Source organism: Dipteris shenzhenensis, chromosome 8 (genome assembly GCF_047967505.1).
Source record: "Dipteris shenzhenensis isolate YYH24624 ecotype China chromosome 8, Dip_SZ_1.0, whole genome shotgun sequence".
Lineage (NCBI taxonomy): Eukaryota > Viridiplantae > Streptophyta > Polypodiopsida > Gleicheniales > Dipteridaceae > Dipteris > Dipteris shenzhenensis.
The window spans coordinates 40,839,533-40,860,884 of NC_141603.1; the positions used below are offsets into that span (position 1 = coordinate 40,839,533).

At 42.9% G+C, this 21,352-nt stretch overlaps 1 protein-coding gene across 1 annotated transcript; it reads left to right on the top strand.

Moving 5' to 3' along the window:
- Positions 1 to 18,489: 18,489 nt before the first annotated feature.
- Positions 18,490 to 20,238, top strand: LOC147899506 (geraniol 8-hydroxylase-like). Its single transcript, XM_087378387.1, has 2 exons — positions 18,490 to 19,430; positions 19,573 to 20,238. The coding sequence occupies exons 1-2, from the start codon at positions 18,516 to 18,518 to the stop codon at positions 19,876 to 19,878; spliced, it is 1,221 nt and encodes a 406-aa protein (XP_087234513.1). The 5' UTR covers positions 18,490 to 18,515; the 3' UTR covers positions 19,879 to 20,238.
- Positions 20,239 to 21,352: the final 1,114 nt, after the last annotated feature.

The window sequence follows — 21,352 nt, forward strand, 5'->3', positions numbered from 1 at the left end:
ATCACTATCACCTGTGATGATCAAATCATCAACATAAATGACCAGCAGCATAATCCCTTTCTCTATTTTTCTCACATAGAGTGAGAAATCTGCCTTGGAAATCTGAAAGCCAATAGTGACAAGATACTGTCCTATCTTGTCAGACCATGCTCTAGGTGCTTGCTTCAAGCCATACAAGGCTTTCTTCAACCTGCAAACAAACTCAGGATGAATAGCATGAACATAACCTGCTGGCTGCTCCATAGAGACCTCTTCTTGCAAATCACCATGCAAGAAGGCATTCTTTACATCCATCTACTGTAAAGACCATCCCTTTGATGTAGCCATAGCAATGGCTGCTCTTACGGTTGCCATCCTTGCAACCAGGCTGAAAGTTTCTTCATAATCAATGCCATATGTCTGTGCATACCCCTTGACAACTAATCTTGCCTTGTATCTATTCACAGAACCATCTGCATTGTGCTTGATCTTATAAACCCACTTACAGCCAATTGCATTCTTGTCTTTAGGCAAAGGCACCAATTCCCATGTAGCATTAGCATCCAAGGCATCCATTTCTTCATCCATGGCTTTCTCCCATTTTTCATTTCCCATGGCTTGCTCAAAAGAAGTGGGTTCTGGTTCCTGTATCACTTTGACCATATAGGCATAGTGAATGGTTGTAAATCCATCATATTTCAGCCTATCCACAGGATACCTAACCCTGCTAGACTTGCGCAAAATAGGCTCACTTCCAGGTGCTCTCAAAACATCCCTGGTCTTCCTTACTCCAGGTGTAACAACAGAAGGAATACCCAACTCATCATCAGTGCTATGTTCTGAGCCACTGGATTCACCATCCACATAAGAGTGACCTGCATTCACATCAAACATGGGTTGATCTACCTTCTCTTTTCCTTTTCGTGATACCTGCATACCACTCTCTGCATTGCTTTGAGGAGATTCTCCTGATCTCAATCTGCCTGTCCATGGCGAAGTATGTGAACGACTGCTAGAGGACACTCCAGGTCCACTAATATTTTGTGATTGCTGCTGTGAATTCTGTGCAGCATTACCATTTTGTGCATCTACATCAATCATTACATTTACTGGTTTATACCAGCTGCTCATCTCATCAAAAACAACATCTCTGCTCACTGTAAACTTACGAGTAGAAGGGTTATAGCATCTATACCCTTTCTGCTGCAGAGAATAACCAATAAAGATGCACTTCTCAGCTTTTGGATCCAACTTGGACCTCAACTCATCTGGCACATGGACATAGGCAATGCAACCAAAAATTTTCAAATGAGAAATATCTGGTTTCCTACCAGTATACATCTCCTCTGGCATCATGCCATGTATTGCTGCAGTGGGAGTCCTGTTCATTATATAAACTGCTGTAGCAACTACTTCAGCCCAATAATAATATGGTAGATCTTTTTCATTTAGCATAGCCCGAGATACCTCTCCAATATGCCTGTTTTTCCTTTCTGCAATTCCATTTTGCTGTGGGGTATGATTGCATGAATATTGCTGCTTTATACCATGCTCCTGCAAGAACCTTGCAAGCTCATTTGAGAGGTACTCTCCCCCTCCATCTGACCTTAGGCATTTTATTTGTAGGCCTGTTTCTTTTTCAACCATAGCTTTGAAAGCTTTGAAGTGCCCAAACACTTCACTTTTCTTTTTCATAAAATACACCCAAAGTTTTCTACTGAAGTCATCAATAAATGTGACAAAATAGTGACAGCCTCCAATAGATGCAGCTTTAGTAGTCCACACATCAGAGTGGATTAATTCCAATGGCTTTTTACTCTCTTGAACATGCCTAGGAAAAGGTTTCCTTTCTTGTTTCCCAAATTGACAGGCTTCATAAACCTTGTGCATTTCTGCAACCTTGAATTTAGGCAATCCTGCAACAATATTTTGGGCTTGCATTGATTTAAGTTGCTATATATTAACATGACCAATGCGTTTGTGCCAGATATCAATATCTGCAACTACACCGGTCCCATGTGCAAACATTGCTGCACTCAATTGAGGCATGTCCGCATCCAACGTAAACATCCTGCCCTTCTTCTTTCCTTTTGCTATCAAGCGACCGTTATTTTTCATATCCTCAACAAAGCATCCATGAGGATTAAATCTGACCTGCAAGCCCTGCTCAACCATTTGACCAATAGAAACTAGGTTCTTGGTGATGTTCGGGACATGAAATACATCAGACAGATTTTCTTTTTCCCATCCTGCATAGACAAAGGAATTTTACCAATCTGCACAATAGGATGTGCAGTATCATCACTAGTCTCCACAAATCCTGGCTTTTCCATTTTCCTTGCATCTTGCATCCATTCTGCATGACCTGTCATGTGGTTTGACGCACCTGAGTCAACATACCACACATCATTTCGTTCTTCTGCACTTGTCACAGAATTGGTCATATGCTGCACCATAAATAGATGCTCATTTCTGTCATCACCCTGCCTACTAGAAGATGCATAATTGCCTTGCTGCAATTTTCCATTCATAATGTCATTCTGCTTTTTGTAGCAGTCCTTAGCCATATGACCCATTTTGCCACAATAGTAGCATTCAACATTGCTGTTTGCATTTTGCCCTCTCTGCCATCCACCACAGCCTCTTTGTCTCCCCCTGCCTCTAGAGTTACCATGTCCTCCTGCATAGGACTGGTTTTCTTGCATTTGCTGCATATTCTGATTTCTACCACGGCCTGCAGATCGGCCTCCTCTACCTCTGCCTCTACCTCTGCCAGCATTTGAGTAGAAGACAGTTTCTTTTGAAGTTCCTGCTGAAGAAGATGCACCCCCATTTCTTTGCTCTTCAGAAATTAGAAGAGCAAACAACTCTTCAAAATCTGGAAATTTTTCACGGACGGCAATGGATGTCCGGAACTTATCCTTTCCTAGACCATTCAAGGTCACAGAAACTAGAGCATCATCTTCCACTGGCGACCCAATGGAAGCAAGTGCATCTGCAATTTTCTTCACCTTCATGTGGTAGTCATTTATGCTCAAATTTTCTCTCTACACATTGTGCAACTCCTGTTTGAGTTGCATTTTCTTGGCTTGCGTATTTGTACTGTACATTTTTTCCAAAGTATCCCATGCCTCCTTTGGCGTACTTGCATCCTGAATATGCACAATCATGGAGTCCGAAATACTGATAGACAGCCAGTACATAACTTTCCTGGCTCTCCCATGCCATCCTTTGAATGCCTGCATTTCCTGTTGATTGGGAACATTAGGAAGAACAGGTTCTTCTTCATTTCCTGTAATGAACTCCCAATAGCCTTTTCCCATAAGGAAATTCGTCATTCTAAACTTCCATGCCTGGAAGTTGTTCTTGTCAAGCTTTTCAGTGACAATCTGTGTAAGAGAGTCAGATGCCATTACAGAACACCGCAAAATATTCTGTCGCTGCAAAAAAAAACACAGCTTTTGCCTTACACGGGCAGATCTGCAAAACTGGTGAAAGTGGTATTTCACCAGACAGTCACTTCCTAGTGACGATTTTGCATCAACAGGCAACAAGCATGATTCTACAACTCCCAATATCCCTGCACACAGGCATACGATGTAGTTTCTGCGGCAACTTTTCACCGACTAGCCGAGCAGTGGTCGCATAGCCAAAACAGAGCCTTTTTTTGAGTGCCTGCGAAGAACTTCCGCCTTCAAATCGGGCCCCGAAATGGCCTCGAATTAGAAAAATAAAGTCACTGAGGGCTTCGTCCATTCCCGCATCATATACTGCACTCTCACCACACCGCGAAGGGCGTCTCAATCTGAGACAGTACACTCTTGCACTTCAAGCTGTGCTACCTGCAGAGATTTGCTCCCAAACTCGAAATAGGAAAGCAACACTAGTCCTCTTACCAGGACACCACAAACTTGGCTTGCTTTCTTGAGCTCATTACCACGAACAAGGCTCTGATACCATGTGAAGATAGTGGGAGAGAGGGAAGGAGTCTCACTTGCGGCTTTCTCACATGCACAATGGGGGAATACACACAAAGGTGGAGGTTGAAAATAGTTTTCCTCTTCTTAGTTGTGAAAGCCAAAAGAACTCTAGTACAAAGAAAATAGAAGAACCCTATATGTGGGTCTCAAACCAAACTCAACTAACTAAGGTGGCATACTAACTGAGCCACAAACTAGAGTAGATAAGGATAGCTATCATCCAGCTATTATTCGTGGGCGGTGTACCAACCGCATCTCCAGCTAACAAGTCGGTGACATAAATGCACAACAGTCACCCTGGCATATCGCGAGTGGAGCTCAATATCTCAACACTCCTCTCCTCTGGCTTCCTCTCTCCCTTCCCCCCTCCCTCCTTTCGCTTCCCCCTTCCCCTTCCCTCCCCTCCTTTCCCCTGTCCTCTCCCTCCTCCTGCTTGCCCTTCCCCTCCCTTCCCCTCTCCTCCCACTTCCCCCTCCCCTCCCTTCCCCTCTCCTCCCGCTTCCCCCTCCCCTCCCCTCCCCTCCTCCCTCCCTTCCCCTCTCCTCTCGCTTCCCCTCCCCTCTTCTCTCGCTTCCTCCTCCCCTGCCCTCCCCTCCTTTCGTCCCTCTCCTCCCACTTCCCCTCCCCTGTTCTCCCGCTTTCCCCATCGAGTGGTGAGGGGGAGGTGTGGGGTAGCGCGGAGGTGTGGGGTGGGGCGGGGTGGGGAGGGGAGGTGAGAGGGGCAGGGAGGGGAGCAGAGGGGAGGCGAGAGGGGAGGGGCGAGGCAAGGAGGGGATGGGTGAGAGGGGAGTGGTGGGGAGGGGCGAGAGGGGAGGGACGAGGCGGGAGAGGCGAGAGGATAGGGGAGAGGCGAGAGGGGAGGGGCAGTGGGAGGGCCGGGGAGGGGAGGCGAGAGGGGAGAGGCAGGGAGGGGAGAGGCGGGGAGAGGGGGATTAACTCCCCCCCTAAAACATGTTGCATGTGCAACAAGTTGGCCCGCGCGGGCCCAACCTGTTGCACACGCAACAGGTTGGGGGGTTAATCCCCCCCCTCCCCCCCTCTCCCCTTCCCTCTCACCTCCCCCCCAGCCCTCCCCTCCCCGCCCCCAGCCCCTCACGCCTCCCTACTGTGGGAGGCTTCCCCACCCCTCCCCGCCCCCCTGCCCCTCGCCCCTCCCCATCGTGGGAGCCCACCCTACCCCTACCCCTCCCCTCCCCACCCCCATCGCCTTCCCCTTGCGCCTCCTCGTCGAGGTCCCCGAGGGGAGGCACGAGGGGCAGGCAGTGGGGGGGGGCAGCGGGGACCTCGACGAGGAGGCACAAGGGGCGGGGGGTGGGGCGAGGGGGGAGGGGAGGGGGTGGTGGGTGTGGAGCGGGGACCTTTACGGGGAGGCGCGAGGTGCAGGCAGTGGGGGGGTGGGAGGGGAGGTGAGGGACGGGGGAGGGAGGGGAGGCGAGGGGCGGGGGGCGAGAGGGGAGGCGAGGGGCGAGGGGAGGGGAGAGGGGGGAGGGGGGGAGGCGAGGCGAGAGGCAGGGGGAGGAGGCGAGAGGGGGAGGGCGGCAAGGAGGACGAGAGGGGTGGGGAGGAGAGGGGAGGTGAGGCGAGAGGAGTGGGGAGGAGAGGGGAGGCGAGGCGAGAGAAGAGAGGAGGGGAGGCAGGAGGAGAGGGGAGGGGCAGGCAGATGGGAGAGGAGGGGAGCGGAGGGCAGGGGATTAACCCCCCAACCTATTGCGCATGCAACAGGTTGGGGGTTAATCCCCTCCTCTCCTAAAGTGGGAGTCATTCGGGGCTTTAAAAAACTAAAAAAATAAATTTAATTAATTTAATTTTAAAAAAAATAAAAAAAAATTAAATATATAAATAAATAATTAAAATAAAATAAAATAATTAAATTAATAAATTTAATCTACTTTAATTTAAAAATTAAAATTAAATAAATAAATAAAATTTAAAAAATTTTAAATTTTTTATAGAAAGAATAAATTAAAATTTAAATATATAGATATATAAATAAATAAAATAAATTTAAAAAAATCAAATAAAATTTTAAAAAATAAATTCTTTTATCTATGTTTATAAAATATTTTGAATTAAATTATTTATGTAAAAAAATATTTTCTAGAAATATAAAAAAATATTTTTAAAAATATATTTAAACTTTTAAAATTTTAATTAATTTTTAATATTTAAATATTTAATTAGAAATTTTTTTAATATTTTGAGTTTGAAAATCATTGTTATTCTCATTTTTTGTTTTTGATTGCTTTGCAGAAAACTATGGCTTCGAGTTTTGGTTCCAAGGTGTCTTTTAAATATCTTGAACATGCAACCATCAACATTAAAGAAAACAATTTGATAGAAGTTGTGTGCAAAGGGAAGAATGACGATGTGGTCTATAAGTTACGAGTTACGCATAAGCACTTCTTGAAGCCCTTACCAGATTCAATTGAGGGATCCCAAGAATTACTTAGTGCCTTGGAAGCATTGAAGAAAATGTGGAATGCATTTCCAAGTGGTGGTGTTGTACCTTCAGTAGCAGTAAGTATGCCATTTGTAACATGTAACCCTCAAGTTGTACCACCAATATCTGTGGTGATAACTATGCTATCTCCGGTAAGAGTAACTACAATATCTGCAACAGTAACTATAGTATCTCCAACTGTTCCTACACCATTGACTGCTGCAACTACAGGAACAAGGAGTGATCGTGGAGTAGATTCAAGTTCCACAGCTATTCCCAGAAAGAGAGCAAAAATAACTCCTACTCCACATGTAGGTCGTTCAAGTGCAGGTTATTTAAAACCAGGCGAAAAATTGGATAGTGATGACCAAGAGAATCCGCAAGAAGAAGATATAAGTCTCGCAGACTTTTCTATAAGTGTGGCAGACTTACATCCTCCAAAGAATGAGGGGTACATTTGGGGATTTTCACAATTCAGTGTGGCCACAATGCTTATTGATCGAGCTTCATTGTTCACAAATCAAAGAAAGCTAGATAAGACATTTGCATGCAAATTGTATGAAGATACGAGGAAAACAAGAACTCCAGTTGCCACTAATATCACTCTTCATCCTATGGCATTTAAGAGACTTCAAGAAGATGATCCTACATTGCCTAATGCCACATTTCAAAAGCGCATGGACTTTCTTGATGCTTTTGAGAACTTTAGAAGGAGTGACTTTGTTCATGGAGAGTCTTTGTACCAAAGCCGATATGGGACTGACATCGAGAAGAGATACATTCTGGCAAAGAATAGATTCTTGGAAAGATGCAGGTTTGAGCCCATTGATGGGCAACACTTTTGTGAAGCTTGCAGGATCGAACTTGATGAGGGAAGAAAAGGAAACTTGCCACAGATTGAGTGGATGGGAAAGTTTCAACGGGTCATTTGTCATGTATGCATATTTAACGATGACTCGAAGTACATTCTAGAATCAGGAAGGCTGAATTCTACTCCATTTAGGTTGAAAAAAAGCTCTTCTCTTTCTGAGATTTTGATAAAGGCAAGAGAGTTATGGGTGGGTTGTGAAAAGCCACAAACAGTAAAGGGCAGGAGACCTACATCTGAGTACTTGGCAAAGAGGACTCGGTTCTATAGATGCTTGAAAGGTGTTGTAAGCAATACACAAGGCATACCAAGTAATAAGGTTGAGGCAAAGGATCTGAGCACCACCGTTGCAAGATATAGGGATGTTACTTGCATTGTCTTCCGCGAGGACTCAGTGTTTCAGAGCATGGTGGATGTTTGCCAAGCATATGAAACAGGAAAGATATCCTTTGAGGCACCAGAGCACACTGCAACTCAAAGGAAAGAAATAATGAAACCGATGTCTATTGTTTGGTGGAGAACATTAAGGTTTGTTCCAGATGCAATAACAGAAGAAGTATGCAAGAAGATCCTAAGCGGTTACTTCTTTGGAAAGAAGAGCAACATAGCAACTTGGATGAAGTGGTCACCCGAATGATTCAAAGTGATGCTGCTCTCTCAGCACTATTGTTTTTATTGAAATCTGATGATGAGTTAGCTGGCAAGTAAATTAATGTGGATAAGAAGAAAGCACTTAGCCTAGGTCAACTCCTTGATAAGGCATGGGCTAGAAAGTGGTTGGCTTCAATGGATGCAGATGCCACACCAACAAAGGATCTAAGAGCTAAAATGCCAAAGATTGTTGAGACAGAATATATGGACATCAAGAAAAAGGCCTTGCAGTCCACTGCCCAAGGTGAGCCCAAGGTAGAGCAATTGGTGGTTTAGATGATGGTTCTCCATTCAGCTTCTCCTATGATATCTTGCTATCAGAGAATGATACAAATTTTGCACACATCAATGGCATTGATACAGAGCATTTCATAATGAGCGGTCATACTTGGGAGAAGCCATGTATATTTTTCATAGTTGAACTTGTGCGGTTTATCATAGAAGGTCCTATGGCAGATAAGAAAAGATCAACGTTGGTCCTGTTCGTGACAGAATCACAAAGGGATGCCTTGTATGCGAGTTTGACATTTGCATTTGGGTATTTACTTTCAAAAATATACCATGGTATAGTCCTACGCAATCATATGACTGTCTTGGAAGGCATTGCCATTCAAGTCTTGCAGCCTTTCTTGATGTGCTTCTTATCCAAGGGTGGTGGCAATCTAATCCAAATTCCTTTAAGGACTCTCGAGCTTCATTACTTTGAGGACAATAAGGTTAAACTTGATGCAGCAATGGTGGATTACAGAAAGCTGATGGATCCTGATGTGATACTAGAGATGACAAAGAATTTACTGAATGATGGGTGGGAAGTAGCATTGAATCAAATGGGTTTTGCTGCTGAGAAATTGCTATGCGAAGGTAGAAATCTAAATGTCATTGATACCCCCCATCAAACTGAGATTTTTGACACATATTACAGTTGCACTACCTTCTTTGAAGAGGAAAATGTCAAAGAAGAGGGTAGTGAGGAAAATGTCGAAGACGAGGGTAGTGAGTCTGAGGGTGATGATTCTTGCTGAGGTGGTGATGAGGATGAAAGCTCTACATCCGATGACTTATGCCAAGAAGAAATCCGCACAAAGAATAAAGGTGATCAATTGTCAACTAGAGTCAAGGAGGTTCCACTCATCATACGGGAAGGCTCGTGGTAGTAAGAAGTAGGAGTACAGCATGTCATAGGAAAAGGTAAGGCTAAAGAGGTGGAGGAACTTCCCTTGAAATTAAAAGCGAGGAAGGAACCTTTGATCTTGGGTGAAGGACATGCAAGTGGATCAAGCAAGGAAGCCTTACCCAAAGAAGGAATGGATGAGGCAAAGCATGACCAGGAGGAGTTACCAGGAGGCATAGATGGTTCTTCGACCATGACCTTACAGACTCAAGAGCAGCCTACTAGTCAGGAACCTAGTAGCCAAGACCCTACTCATCAAGAACTTGGACATGACACTTTAGAGCAGCCGACTAGTTAGGTGCTTGGAACTGAAGAGCAAACTACTGAGGACCTTGCTACTGAGACTCCAGTCTTAGAGCAGCCTATTAGTTAGGACCCTGGTAGTCAAGGGCGCATTGAGGACATTGGTACTATCTTAGAGCAGCCTATTAGTCAGGACCCTGGTGGTCAAGGGCCTCGCATTGAGGACATTGGTACTGAGGAGCATGATGGCTGATGGCTTTGTAATCACAAGTTTTAAACTTCGCAAGTTTTGAACTTCTATGTAAAGTGAATATCTAATAAAAAGTTAACTTCTTTTTTAATTTCTTTACTCTCATTATTGTGTATAAAGATTGTTTATGAGGTCCATTTTATATTTAATGGTGTATTTTAAACTTTATGTCAATGTATTTTTATAGTTAAGGGTGTTTTTTAATACCAAGTGAGGTGTATATGTACACCACTTACACATAAAAGGATCTATGTACACTACCTTTCTAAGGGGTTTATGTACACCACCTTTCTAAAAGAAATGGTCATAAAGGTGTGTGCACACCACTTATACATAAAGGTGTTTATTTACACCACCTTTCTAAGAGAATTGGTCATCTATTGATGTTCTTAGGTGATAGTAGCTCAATTCATAAGAAGTTATGAAGATGTTTATGTAGACCACCTTTGTAAGAGATTTGGTTATGCATTGATGTTCTTAGTACTTAATCACCAAATCTTTTATTTGGAGTTGTCAAATCTCGTTCAAAAAACAACATTACTAGTATATTCAAAATTTTTGGACTGTTTTTTAGTCCATTTCTCAAATTGGACTTTACAGAAGTTGAAAATTTTTGAATAGTGTGTTGAGGGGTTATTTTATTAGGGGGAAAATTTTAGTTGAGGGGCCTTTTAATACCCCTTGGGTGCACGTGATACCTAGGGTTTCTTAATAGTGCATCCCTCGAGCAAAAAGCACCCAAACAAAGAGCCACCAAAAGGCTTCCATCCAACAATGCAAACAAGTGTATGGATGTTGTACAACTAAGTGGGTGTTTGATCTCAACTTGGTAAAATTCTTGGATCTATTTAAAGTAGACTAAAATAGTCTTTTGGTAGACACAAATACAATGGTCCTAACCTAGTTTGTATTGCTAAGGTCTCACATGCTCTCTCTCTAGCCTTGCATGTTCTCAAGCTCCTTTGTTGTGACGTGGGTTTTGATACATCCATTTTTCCTTCTTTAGGCTAAGATCCGTATCTTGCTCCCAACGTTAGTTGTCTTTTGTTTCATGTCTGCCCATTCTATTTTATGTTGATGTTGTCCACGCTGCCTACACTGCATTCTATCTATCACTATTTCTACATGCAAGTGCTAAGCAATAGAAACATAAGTATAGGAAGAGAAAAGTAAAGCAAGAATCCAACTACCCATAGAACCATTCTTCTATTTATCCTTTCCTTAATCTTGCCTTTTCTTATATCACTATTTACTGTTGTATAGAGTCTGTATCCTCTACAACCTATTTTTCTAAGCTATGCAAATAGGTACCCCAGATTGAATTTGGGGCAATTAACTAATTAATTAGTTTGTGGGGGGAGGGGGGGAGGAGGAGTGTGATAAAGGGGGAGGGCTTGAACTAAATAAAGGGGAAAAGGGAGGGGCAATCTCACTCATGGGGAGGGGAAGGTTTAATTAAATAAGGGAGGGATATTAAAGAAGGGGGGACCACTTCTGAAGGGCACATAGTACTATCATAAGGAAAAGATACATAGTATTACTATTTAGTTCAAAGTTGCAAAGACCACAAGTACAAAGTTATGTTCCATGTGAGCCTTTATGTGAAACCCATATGCCCATGTGTCTCATAATGAGAGAACCGTATGACCACCATTCTCCATTTTATCACATAGTGAATGACACCCTCCCTCAAGGTAAAAATTGGGAAGAGGTAGTGGCAGGGATTTTACAATGGTGCCTTGAATATTGGATTGCATGAGATTTTCATTGGATGGTAATTGTATTACCATATTGCTCTCTTCCTTTTTATCTTTACACTCATGGGATAGATGACCAAGTTCAATGCATTTTTTTGTATGCCTCTTCTTTGGATCCTTGATATAACATCTTGTCTCGGTGTGTCAGAATGTTCCATGTGAGCCTTTATGTGAAACACATGTGCCCATGTGTCTCATAATGAGAGAACCGTATGACCACCATTCTCCATTTTATCACATAGTGAATGACACCCTCCCTCAATGTAAAAATTGGGAAGAGGTAGTGGCAAGGATTTCACAATGGTGCTTTGAATATTGGATTGCATGAGATTTTCATTGGATGGTAATTGTATTACCATATTGCTCTCTTTCTTTTTATCTTTGCACTCATGGGATAGATGACCAAGTTCCGTGCATTTTTTTGTATGCCTCTTCTTTGGATCCTTGATATAACATCTTGTCTCGGTGTGTCCTTTTTTTTTTTTGCAGAAAGAACACTTTAGAGTCTTTGTAGTAATCAAGGCTACATTCAAAGTTGCAATAGATGCTTCCTTGACCCTCTTTTCTTTGTCAAATAGTAAAGAGATTGCATTTTCCAATGATGGATTCGGAAGTGTTGTTACCAAGGCTGGGTAAACTTTTTACACAACCTTAAGCAACACAGCAGCGGCATCCTCTTCATCAAATTTTGCATTGATTGATGATTCCCTTTCATTTTGGAAGTGCATGCACCCAGGTCTTCACTACCTTTTAAATCCAATCCAAAAAATTGAATATGCAAAGAGATTTTAGAGCTTTGACCACATGCTCCGTGCAACTTTTCTAACTCATCCCATTTTCCCTTCAATGTTTTGAGTTCATCAACATGATGAGTTAGAATTTTATGGAGATATCTCATGATGATGAATTGTGCTCATTCATCATCTTCCACCTCATCGGGTTGAAACGAATTAACTCACTTTGTGCCCATAATGTAGGGTCAAAGAACTTTACCCATGAGACGATATTTTACTTGCACTTGCCATAAATAAAAATATCTGCCTGAGGATTTTTCAACGTCGGCATAGACTTTTTCCATGGGAGAGATTTCTACAATACAATAAAATTACTCTAGGAGAGAATTCATAGGAGGACCACTTTCCAAGGGTTTAGTTGATAAAATAGACTTTTGACCTTGGGGAAATAGATGGACTTGTGACCTTGGAAAGGATAAAGGATAAGAGGGCTCTAAAAGACATTATAAAACTCAATTAGCCAAGTGTCAAGCAAAGTGAAGGTCTAGGACACGGTCTAGGACACTTAGCCAAAACCAAAGAACTCTTCACTCCCTTTACAGAGTTTTATAATGTCATTCATGACGGACTCTCATGACCTACGAAATGCAATAGTTTCTTTGTAGACCACTTTCGAGAGACTTGTTTATCCAAGACCATGGCAATAAAACAAAATTTTGGGTAGAAATTTGCAACCAAGGTCAGCCATCTACTAAAGAAATTTGCATTTTGTAAGAAAATCGAAATGAGAGTTGTTCTTTTACTGTTAAACATATGGAGAGAAGAACGTAGCCTAGGAAGGAGTTGCAATAAGAAACCTGACTTTTGCGACAAATTGTTGTAGAGAAATAATGACAGGGGCAATGAGTTGTCTATTTTTCTACTACTGCTATGCTTCAATTGTCACTTTCTTTCTTTGGTTGTGAAGTTTCCAGCAGCTACTCCTCTTTTGGGGTCATTGCCTATACTTGCATGCAATGCTTTAACTACAAAGACTCTAAAGTGATTTTTTTACAAAAAGAAAGGACACACCGAGACAAGATGTTATATCAAGGATCCAAAGAAGAGGCATACAAAAAAATGCACTGAACTTGGCCATATGTCCCATGAGTGCAAAGATAAAAAGAAAGAGAGCAATATGGTAATACAATTACCATCCAATGAAAATCTCATGCAATCCAATAATCAAAGCACCTTTGTAAAATCCTTGCCACTACCTCTTCCCAATTTTTACATTGAGGGAGGGTGTCATTCACTATGTGATAAAATGGAGAATGGTGGTCATACGCTTATCTCATTATGAGACACATGGGCATATGGGTTTCACATAAAGGCTCACATGGAACATTCCAAGTTTGTACTTGTGGTCTTTGCAACTTTGAATGTAGCCTTGATTACTACAAAGACTCTAAAGTGCTCTTTCTGCACAAAGAAAGGACACACCGAGACAAGATGTTCTATCAAGGATCCAAAGAAGAGGCATACAAAAAAATGCATGGAACTTGGTCATCTATCCCATGAGTGCAAAGATAAAAAGGAAGAGAGCAATATGGTAATATAACTACGATCCAATGAAAATCTCATGCAATCCAATATTCAAAGCACCGTTGTAAAATCCTTGCCACTACCTCTTCCCAATTTTTACATTAGGGAGGGTTTCATTCACTCTGTGATAAAATGGAGAATGGTGGTCATACGCTTCTCTCATTATGAGACACATGGGCACATGGGTTTCACATAAAGGCTCACATGGAACATTCCTTTGTACTTGTGGTGTTGGATACAAAAAGTGTGTGGATGTTATACAACCAAGTGCGTGTCTTATACCATCTTGGTGGAACCCTTGGCTCTATTTAAAAGATCCCAAGAGTCTTTTGGTAAACTAAAATACAATGGCCCCAAACTTTGTATAGCTAAGTTCTCACTTGCTCTCTCTCTTGCCTTGCATGTTGTCAAGCTTCTTCATTACGGCATGAGTTTTCATGCTTGTAGTTGCTCTTTTTTTTGTAGAGAGAGAGAGAGAGAGAGAGAGAGAGAGAGAATGTACACCTAAATTGCATCATGTCGTGGATGAAAAAGTAAAAAGAGTGAGGAATGATTCATCCTGCCGCCCCCCTCCCCCCCCCCTCTCTCTCTCTCTCTCTCTCTCTCTCCCTCCCGCTCTCCCTCTCTCTCCCTCCCCCCCGCCCCCCTCTCTCTCTCTCTCTCTCTCTCTCTCTCTCTCCACATACAAGAGTTCCCACATGCTTTCCAACTAGTGGAGGATCAAGTGTGGTAGACTATGCTTTAATTTCACTTGATGCAGTAAATTTGGTACATGATTATATAATTGGCCCAAAGTATCCAGAATCAGATCATACTCCCCTTTATCTCAAAATGCACATACCCCATTTGGCAGAAACTCTAGTCCATGCAGCAAAGAATTGGTCTTTTCGTATGGACATAGATAAGAGGGAGAAGTATGCGGACACTACCAATGCTCTTATTAAGGAGGTTTGCAGGCTGAACTGGAGCGAGATGAAAAAGACTTTACTCTCAGCTGCACATACAGCCATGGGTCAAAAAAAGATCAAGAGAGTATGCACGAAGGGCTTACCACAAAACAAATGGTTTGATGATGAATGCATAAAAGCCAGGCTAAAAATTAAACAAATGCCAAATGACATGCAACGTAAAGAGGCTGAAAAACACTTCCATGCACTCGCTCAGATAAAAAAGAGGAAATATCAGCTAGACAAAGAGTGGAAAGATGCCATTGAGTTTGCTAAGAACATGAGAGGAACGTGGAGGCAAACTAAAGGGAGATCAAAAGAAATCATGGGAGATTTCACAGATGAAGAAATGCTCCAATATGCCAAGCAACTCTACACCCACCCACATGCCTTACCTATGTCCACAGACATAGCTCACTACCATGGCCCACATATTTTCTCTGTGGACGATGTAAATGAGGGCCTGAAGAAAATGGCCAATGGAAAAGCAGATGACACATTGCATATAAAGGCTGAGCTACTAAAATGGGCAGGTGACTACACACGAATTTGCCTAGTTTCTTTGCTTAATGATGCAATTGCTAATGGTTTCCCCCCAGAGTGGCAAGAAAATTGGGTGAAACCAATATATAAAGGTGGGGACCGTAACTAGCTTTCCAACTATAGAACCATTATGGTGGGATCCACCATGGCCAAGCTCTTTTAGCACAATCATTGAGACAGAACTTAGTCTATGGGCAGAACTGAATGGAAAGAGGGCCATTGGACAAGCTAGTTACAATAGCACTGTGGATCACTTGGTCACATTACATGTTCTAATGGAAGAGAGCCGGCTACAAGGAAAGCCTCTCTATTGCTGCTTCATAGATTTTAAGAAGGCATTTGACACAGTGCCTAGAAACAATTTGTGGGAAAGAATGGGCTACTTAAGAGTGCCAAATCACTTGAAAATAGCAGTCTTTAGATTATATGAGAGAGTAACTTGCCAACTCAAAGGTAGAAACGGATTGTCAACTACATTCCATAGTAATATGGGGGTTAAACAGGGTTGCCCTATGTCACCAACATTATTTGGACTATGTATTGACAGATTGGAGGAGTTGGTCAAAGAAATGATGCAAGAGCAGCAACTAGAGAGCCCCCAAATTTATGCATGCACCGTACTACTGTTGTTATATGCAGATGATGTTGTCTTTTTCTCATACACAGCAGAAAATATGCAGTGGATGATGCACATTCTACACAAGTTTTGTGCAGAGAGCGGCCTCATGGTAAATGTCACCAAAACTAAAATGATGATAGTAAAAACAAAGTAGCCTGCAAACACCCCAAGTATTATGTACAATGAGCAAGAAATCGAGAGAGTAAACACATTCAAATACCTAGGAATAGATGTGCTAGCAAATCATAGATGGAATGATTGTGTCCACAGAAGGATTGATGCCAGGTGGGGAAAATATTATCATTTTGAAAATGATTGCAGAAATAGTGACACTAAGAGATGGAGCATCAAACGGATTTTATTTAATGCTTATGGGGTGCAAACAGTCCTATATGCAGTAGAAGTATGGGGAGGTACCATCTTAGCATCAAAATGGAATGATATTGAAAAAATATAGAAATCATTTCTAAGACAGCATCTGGGAGTTAAAATTACTACACCATACTCAATCATGCTTATTGAGACTGGTACAAGGCCCATTGAACTGAGAGCACTACGAAGGGTTTTCAAATACATAAAGAGGGTCAAGTCCATGGGGTTGCAGAGATTACCAATGAAAGCATGGGAAGCAAGTAAAAGGCCTCAAAAGACAAACAAAAGCAATACGCTATCATCTGGTTGGTGGCAAGACATTCAGAGATGGTTCCAAAGATGAAGAGCAACATACTACCTGGAGATGTCATCCAGGGAAATGGATGAGAAGGCATTTCATAAAGCTTTGTTGGGAATATTGCAGCAAAAATGGCAATCAGCTGAAAAAAGGGCTAAGTATGAGTACTATTGTACGCATGTCAATCCCATTTATTGGGACACCTACTCCAAGGAGGAAGAAAATGCACAAAAATACATAACTATGCCCATACTTGCAAATGCAAGGTGAAGCATTGCACTCATCCGCACCCGATCACACACTCTGGAGATAGAGAAAGGTGCTTGGGGAGATGTCTCAAGGGAACAAAGATTTTGCAAGCTATGTGACCAAGAACAAGTAGAGAGAGAAGCACATGTCCTCCTTACATGCACACGGTATGCTTGCATAAGGATGGGCTTTAACAATATTACAAAGGAACACGACACCCTAGCAAGCTTGCTCTCACATAGCCATATAGCCACTCTGGGTAACTATATTGCCAAGGTTCTTAAATATCATGAATGTTGTATTACTCAATGTATTTCAAAATAATTGTTCTCCCCCCCTTCCATAAAAGGAAGGAGACACTTGTATTGTGACTTTTATGGGTCCCATGGGTCGGTATTTCGGCCCCCAGAGGATGGTAATACATTCTTCTTCTTCTTCTTCTTCTCTCTCTCGGGTGGCCATTAATAGGCCTTATTGAATCCATAAGGTATGTATTGAAAGGAATTCTAAGTTTGCTTGCGTTAATAAAACACGACATGCTTTTTCATAATTAAACTAAATATGCTACAATTATAAAGTAAGCGTGATAAAGTCATCCATTCAATTCACAAACCAACCTTGCCACATGTTTTCAATTCACCCCTTTTTAATATCATCACAAACTCATTCACCTATCCTAATCGCTTTCGCATTGAAAACCTATGAACTAATGTGTCTTCATCTTCCCTGTAATCCGATTAACCTAAGGTGTATTCCCATTAATCAATCTCTGCCTCCCTCAGCCCCCACTCCCTCGCTGCTCCCGTTCGGCGTTCCACTGTCCCTCTCCCTATTCTCACACCTCCCCTCCATTCAGCCCTCCCCTCCCCTCTCCCGCTTCCTCCTCTTTCCTCGTTCCCACTCCTCTCTCCCCCTTCCTTTGCTTCTCTTACTCCTTGCATTGGAGAGGCCTTCACATGCCCCCTGTGAGCAGCGTACCACCCCCCCCTCCTTTTATACCCACAGTAAGAACATTCTAGAACCGGACGCTTCTCAAAGAAGCCACAAGCTTGCTGCAATAAATTGACCATCACACGAGTCTCTTGCAATTAGTCGGCCATCATAAGTTTAGCTTAATCTACCATCGTGGCCCCCCAAACATACACAAATTAATCAATACAATGATTTTTCCTTGCTAGGGGGCCCTATTCACCCCTTTTTAATATTATGATAGATATATAACATGGGCTATATGAAATCTATAGCAAGGATTGCACTACCCCATCTACTCTACCACAAACAAATTTATTTTGTCCCCTTAATCAAATAGATCCTTTCCTTCTTATGGTTGTTGCCACATGTTGCAAAACCATTGGATTTGATATTGGGTGAAATTATTTGTCAAAGCATAGAAAGCACTTAGGGTATCATAGACAACATATCACTGACCATATAAAATGATGATGCAATCGAAGCTTGTGCTCTTCAAAATGTCAAACATATTTCAGCCATGAGTTTGCCTTATCCTCGAGGGATCTTTTGTGAGAGAATCCCATAGAGTGACTAGGATACTCTAAAATCACGAGCTGAACTAGTTTTTGAGGGGAGAATCGAAGGAGATTAGTGAATCTTTTGAGAATGTAGAGAGAATGTATAGGGATTATAATTTAGTCTTATAATTAGAGAATGTATGGATTATAATTTAGTCCCATGTTTGGATATTAGAGAATGTATATGGATTATAATAATAATGTGTGGATATTAGAGAATGTATAGGGATTAAAATTTAGGCCGGGCGGTTCTATATAAGAGATTGAGAGAGAGAACTTTGTTAGCACATCCGAGAGACCCATGGAGTATACAGCTTCTTCGATGTGGGAATTCTCTGCTTGGAGATGGCCGTCCGATAGCTCTACGCTCATCCTTCCTACCTTGCTCCTCATCTTCGCCTCTTGCTTCTATCTCTATTTTGCATTTCTTCGTCCTCGTCGCCTTCCCCCCAGCCCCCCTGCCTTCCCCCTCATCGGCCACCTCCACCTCCTCCGCAATTCCATCCCCCATCACGCTCTCTTTAAGCTCTCGCAACGCTATGGTCCCATCTTCTTCATCAGACTCGGCAGCGTACCCACCGTCGTAGTCTCTTCTCCTGCCCTCGCAAAACACGTCCTCCATCACCATGACAACGAATTCGCAGACCGGCCTCCCTTGGAAGTCGCCCAACGTATGTTGTACAACAATAGTTCTTCAGCTTTAATGGACGCTAATGCGCGTTGGCGTGACATTCGCAAGCTCTACACACAAGGTATCCTCTCTGCGAGAAGCGTTCAGCTGTATAAGCACATCAGAGACGAAGAGATCACGTTTCTCCTGCAGGATACCCAAGAACAGGCGGGCTCTGCCGTGCGCATCCGAGAAAGGGCGTTTTTCCTGTCCGTAAACATTGTATCGCGGCTTTTATTTAGTCAGAAGGCGGACGGACGCTTCTGGATTATCGCTGACTTACTGAAAGAGGCGTCCGATTTACTGGCGGCACCAATTATGGGCGATCTGTTTCCTTACCTCAAATGGTTCGATCCCGCTGGACATCTGAATACAATGGATGCCGGGTTCAAGAAGTGGGACGAACTTCTGGACGGAATTGTTAGGGAACGCATGCAGCAGACGGAGACGGAGGACGAAGTGCCAAAAGACATGCTCGCAACGCTCTTGGAATTCAACAAAAAGATCAACCCCTCTGATACTACTGTCGTTAAGGCTATGCTTCTCGTAAGTAATAGTCCGCCGTCGCCTTTACAATAACACTGTTGCTTGTCATATATTCCGGAATTTGTAGTAACGTACTTCTGGCACTCCATGGAGCGAGGCCAAGTATTTAATCACAATCTCAAGCAATTGTTCGATTGCGCAGGAACTATTGGCAGCAGCCACAGAGACGTCTTCCAGTACCATAGAGTGGGTGATGGCAGAGCTATTGAGCAACCCAGCAAAGATGCAGAAGCTCCAGGAAGACATGGATCGTGTGGTTGGAAAGGATCGACAAGTGGAGGAGTCGGATTTCCAAGAGCTACCATATCTAGAAGCTGTGATAAAGGAGACGTGGAGACTACATCCACCTCTGCCGATGCTATTACCTCATTATGCAAAGCAAACCACACACATAGGAGACTACACGTTACCCAAGAACACTCGGGTGATGGTGAACGTGTGGCCATAGGGAGGGATGGGAGCTTTTGGGCGAAACCTGATGAGTTCCACCCAGAGAGATTCATGGCAGATGGAGAGGGCAAGGGCATAGGTGTGGGTGGTCGTGACTTCGAATTGCTGCCATTTGGTAGTGGTCGCAGAGGATGCCCTGAGATCCACCTAGGGACTGCTGTCGCATTCCTTGGTGTTGCCAACCTCGTACACTTCTTCGCCTGGAAATCACCCAAGTACATCTCCATGGAAGAGACCTTCGGCTCCACTTCTTCCCTCCTCCACCCAATACTACCAATACCCACATTACGATGCCCTCTCTCCCCACACTCTCGCATCACCACTACTCAATGAATGCTACCCTCTAACTATAGAAGCATGTTAAGGATTTGGTGCTTGGTCCTTTGCTCATTACAGCTACCAATTGGCGAGATCTCTTTCTTGATCTTCATGTCGATCTTCAACAACTGATTGTACAATGCATTGCTCAAGGAGACGATGGGTGGGATGATACACCATGGATGATTCAAGGTGAACAACTAGTGATACACTGGAAGGAATTTGATTCCAATTCTACTCACTATGCGATGATCGAGCTACTTGCTGCATCGGAGGTAATTAAAAGGGTGACATTCTTCCAAGGGTGGGATGATCCACAAGCTTGGGGGGAGATTTAGCGCATCTACTTATTAATTCCTGTAAATAAGCTCGTCTTGAATGATTTCTTCTCCACCTCACTACAAAGGTTTCTAGGGCTCGGCTACAGTAATGTTTCGACCAAGGAATCCCTTTGTACCTAATCAAACCCTTTGTGCCACATTTTGAGCTTCAAGTTGTAATTCTTTTTGGTCTAAAGATAAACTATCAACAAAGGATTGCAAGTTTATTTGGTGCTGACCGTCTTGCTTAAGTATCGAATTCTTCCCACCCTCTCCTTCTACCTATCTTAGACTACCGAGAAACTTGGGATGTCGAATTTTAGTCTTGGTGTGATGACATCTTGGTTCCTCCAATTTGACAGCGCATACAAACCTTTGACCAAGGCTGCTGGTGTGGTTGTGAAGCTCACTTCACCAGGGGGTGAGGTGTATCATTATAGCAAGTCTGCACCTGCAAGTACTTGGAACCAAGCTGAGTACTCGGCACTCATTTTTGGGCTACAAAAGGCACAAGAACATCGCATCAAGCAACTTGAGGTGCAAGGAGATTCTCAACTCATGTGTGAACAAGTTAGTGGAAGGTGGAAGGTGTGGAGCAAAGGCTTGGTTCCACGACATCAACAAGCATTGAAACTTTGCCAAGAATTTGAAGAGGCAAAAATTCAGCATATCTTTCAAGCTCAAAATTTAGTTGCTGATTTCTTGGCACGAGAAGCTTGTACTTCAATCATGCATGAAACGAGTGGAAGCACCGCCCCAACAAAGTCGCAAGCCACGAATGAGGGTGATCATTTGTAAGGAATGCAAAGGTTGTGGTCATCATGAAACTAAGTG